This window comes from Branchiostoma belcheri, unplaced genomic scaffold (genome assembly GCF_001625305.1).
Source record: "Branchiostoma belcheri isolate BF01 breed outbred unplaced genomic scaffold, Haploidv18h27 scaffold291, whole genome shotgun sequence".
Classification (NCBI taxonomy): domain Eukaryota; kingdom Metazoa; phylum Chordata; class Leptocardii; order Amphioxiformes; family Branchiostomatidae; genus Branchiostoma; species Branchiostoma belcheri.
In genome coordinates, this window is record NW_017803900.1 from 17,858 (window position 1) to 22,112 (window position 4,255).

The 4,255-nt window shown below is 42.4% G+C and overlaps 1 protein-coding gene across 1 annotated transcript in view; it reads right to left on the reverse strand.

The window, feature by feature from the left end:
- Positions 1-651: 651 nt before the first annotated feature.
- LOC109473180 overlaps positions 652-4,255 on the reverse strand; it is a 52,240-nt gene continuing 48,636 nt past the window's right edge. The window contains exons 2-4 of the mRNA XM_019773064.1: positions 2,813-3,064; positions 2,109-2,316; positions 652-1,749 (exon numbers count right to left, since the gene is read on the reverse strand). Coding sequence (XP_019628623.1) covers positions 1,529-1,749; positions 2,109-2,316; positions 2,813-3,064 — 681 coding nt within the window. The 3' untranslated portion in view covers positions 652-1,528. The remainder of the gene's footprint in view (positions 1,750-2,108; positions 2,317-2,812; positions 3,065-4,255) is intronic.

Here is a 4,255-nt window from a genome sequence, read left to right on the forward strand (position 1 = left end):
CTATAATCATCATAACCTTTATTTTTAATATCATGCCGGTAGGCTAATTGCATGTACAGAGTGAAAGAAAGTAAAGTAAAGCAGTAGAATTTCTGTACTAGCTATGATAGTACTTCATATGATTCGTCCTCATCATCATCATCATTCAATGTGGTCTTTCTCTTGCTGCTAGTGACTGGTAAGACCTAAGTAGATTTTTCACCCTGGCAGAGTGCCTTACTTCTTCTCTCTTGACAGCTCAATACTTTTGTGACAACATCAAAGTGATTTTGGTTTGTATGTTGGAAAAATACAAAACATTCTAAGCTATTGACACTTATGAGTAAGAACAATGAGTTTGTGAATGTTAAAAGCAAAGCAACGGATATTAAAAAGAAAATTTTAAAATTAAATGTTAAAAAAGGTCTAATTGTAAAAAATGTAAAAGTGTTAAAATATTTAAATGGTTAAAATTGTAAAAAAAATATTAAAATTGTTAAAAAAAGGTTCCGTGAGTGGGGTACAAAAAGCCTGAATTATCGTCTTCCGCGTTACCAACCAACCGAGCTAACTGTTCTCGTACCGTTTTGCAACGCATATAAAGAACTTAATATTTTATAAACCAACATGGCGGTATCTATAACCACGGAAAATTGTTTAAAACTACGACGAATTGCGGAAAATACTCAGTTAGGCAATATGTAATTGTATATTTCTTACCTGCCTATCTATTGACGGGTATCCCGCTGGAACCTCGAGCGTTGCGGGCATAAAATATGCATAGTAAGTTTTCGAATCACAACTGTAAACCGAGGGTCTCTTCTTCGGAGAGGTTGGCTAGCTGAATGAAAATAGCCCTGTAGCTGTAACTATCGTGTTTCCACCGCTTTTACAAAACTCCTTTTCCCTGGCCAAACTTGTAAACAAACATAAGAATCTGCCTGAGTAGGTAGAAGAAAATTAATCAATTAGCTATCAGCGAATCAACAGCCAGATCGGCAAACATGGCCACACTTGTTGCATGCTTGCATGCCCATTTATTTGGTCCTGCCCCCGAATCCCTTCCTCATTACGTCACGAGCTTACTCACCCACAGTATCTATAGTAAGAGCTAAAAAAGCAAAAAAGGCCCAAAAAATGAAGGAGTTGAATCAATTTAAAGAAAAGGCAGGAGGAGAAGAAGGAGGAGAAGAAACATGAGGAAATACAATATTTCACTCCTTACTATGTATGGAGTGAAATAATGAAGAGGCGAATCCGAAAACCAACAAATTAAATTGGTGTGGCCTAAGGCCCCCAGAGGTAAACAATTAAGAGTCAAGTACGTTGCTGTGTTTTTTTTTTGCTTTCTGTTTTGTTCTGATGTTTGATGTAAGAATATAAATCAGTTTTTGTCTATTGAAGTTTGAGAAATCAGACACTAAACAGTCTACAAGTCTCGTGGCGTTATTTGCAAGTGAAGGGCCTTAATCTTTGACCCTAGAACTACTGCACATGTACTCTTGCGACTGTTGTGTAGCTTATTAAGGCTACTTCATACTGCTTATATCTACTTTAGACATTCTGTAATGCTAACTAGATTGTAGCCAGACTTCTCGGACAGATAGTCCATGAGGAAGACGGAGATCATGTAACTGTCCGGGTGGTCTGAGTCCAGACTGACGATGCCTCCCTTGTCCTCTAGTTGATTGGCGATGACACGGAGAGCTTTGGGAACCCTCTCCACGTCTCGGTACTTGTAGTAGTTTGCAACAGACAGGAGCCACTTTTCTATTGAAAAAAAGGTGCCACATTATTGTGTCATATGGGACATTATACTGTGAAAAAATTGAGGCATCGACAAATACAAAGTGTACATTCTTTAAAATTCTGACACTGAACAAGATTATTTGTGAGAGGAGGAAAGGAAACCATCTACATCAGGGCCCTTTAAACTTCATTAGACCAGGACGGGGGATGCTACAGACTTTCCTCCACCTTTTACCCATTGCTTGATTTCGGAAACTGACATCTACTGAGCTGTAAGACTCTCAACCAGAGGACTGCTAAAGAGTCCAGTACCTGTGTTTGATGATAGTTTAACATTTAATATTAAGATATGGACATATTTGGTAATTGAAGAAAATCACCATCTCTAGGAGGGAAGCGAGCTGTCGGTTGGAAGATCCTCAGGCCCCGAGACTTAGCTTCACTTTTCACGGCATCTGTCACATGCTCAGGAAAGTAGTAGGCTGTCTGTAGGTCCACTTCGCTCAGGCGCTGTATCGTGCTGACCAGCCCCATCCGGATCCAGCTCTGTGCCTGTAGCGTGAAGTGCCCTAGCGGAAATGGTTGGCCCTGCAGGTGAAAACAAGAAATCTGAGATTTTACACTTCTTTTGGAGGGTCCTTCATGCAATTCTGGGCTTCCTGAATTCCCCCATGTCAACATGTTGGCTCCTAGATCCAGTACAAAAGTATTGTTTGTATGTTTTACAACGTGATTTTTTCGAGCGTTGCGTAGCGAAAATCCGGATGGTACCCAGGCTACGAAACTTGTCATTTACATAATAGAAGGTATTTTACGTATATCTTGATTATTACATGTAGTATGGCATTGCAAAAAAAGGAGGTACACATCTAAAACAGCGCATGTGCAGTATGATGCATTGTGGGTAATTGCCAAATGCGAAAGCCCCTGAGACATAAACAAAACACTTTCAGACATGCACAAAGCAAGGTCTGGTGTCTTTTGATTACGTCTCGGGAGCGCTTCATCTTTGACCCCGAGCATGCGCAGTGGTAATTGTGAACCTCCTTATACCTAATGCAAAAAAAAAAAGCCTCGTTCTCACCTCGCGCATGCCTATAGTGAAAGTTTTGGCCCATTCTGTCACCAGTTCGGGAAACGTTTCCACGAAGTCTCCATAGAGGAAGAGCGTGACGGGCATCCTGCTGGAGTGAGCCGCGATGGTCTCCACCAGCTTGTACGCCGCCTTGGCGTTCATACCGACCAGGACTGCCAGCGTCAGGCGGGGGGCACCCGAGGGAGGCGCATGGCAGCCGGAGTAGACGGTCCCTGGTGTGCCTACAAAACTCTCGGAAACCTTGAATGGAAGGAATTTTCTATTATAAAGCTTAAAGTTAAGACTTTAAAAGAACGTAAAACACTACTTTAACTTATCTTTACACAATCCTACTGCTGTATTCCTAAAGAGCCTAGTCACCTAGGTCACGTGACCCTACGGACGCATGACGCCAGCAATTGACCAGGAAGTCTATGCCGCCCACCGCCCGACAACGGCCTTTGGACACCTGCCTGCGATCTGTCGTAAGCACTGTCAGCCAATTGGATAATCCCTTTCCTGTTGTTGGTGGGAAGGCTACCAGCCAGTCACGTTGCCTCTTGTTCGTACGCGACGACGTGATTGGTTGGTGAGGGCTGGGCGTGGCTAACGCTAACGAGCCGTCTTCAGCCAATCACGTTGCTGGCCACGCTGGCTTGGCACTAGTTACTATTATGCAGTTAGAAGAAGGTCCAAATGGATACAGGGCGGCCAATGGATACAGGATGGCCGATGGATACGGCCTTTTGCCACCCAACCGAAAGATCTGCTTGGAGATTATCAAGGAGCAGCGGGTATGGTGTTTTAGGGTAAGCTGGAAATAACGCTTTGTTCTTTTTGATCTACACGTTCGATTTTCTTCTAAGTCCATGTCGATTTGATTATATGGATGACATCATCTGGGAACCCCAAAACTGATGCGAGCGTGCGAATAAACAAAAATTTCAAAAGTTTTCATTATGAAATCTACGTGATTTTGAAGGTTGAACAAATGACACAGAATATGGTTTGCAGAATAATCTAGTGTTCAAATTCATTTCTTTACTTTTTTGTCTTTTTCGTTTGATTTTGGCATTCTACGACATTGTATCATTTTCCAATGTTTTTCAACCTACGGTATATATTTGCTTATTACCTTCGCCAAGAAGGTTATGTTTTCAGGCTCGTTCGTGTATGTGTGTGTGTCACGGGACACGATAACTTGAGCAGGCTTAAATTGATTGCCTTGATACTTGGTATGTGGGCAGGTCTTGATACCTCAAAATGATTAGATTTTGAGCCACCTGGCGGCTTGTCATGGTACTGCAGCAGAACTTCCGGTTTTGATATCTCATGATCCAGACATGCTAGGAAGACGAAAGTTAGATGGTAGATAGCTCTTGTGCTGGGGGTGAAGTGACATGAGTTTGAGCTCCCTAGTTGCTTGCTCTAGAACTGCAAGGGGGGGGGGGG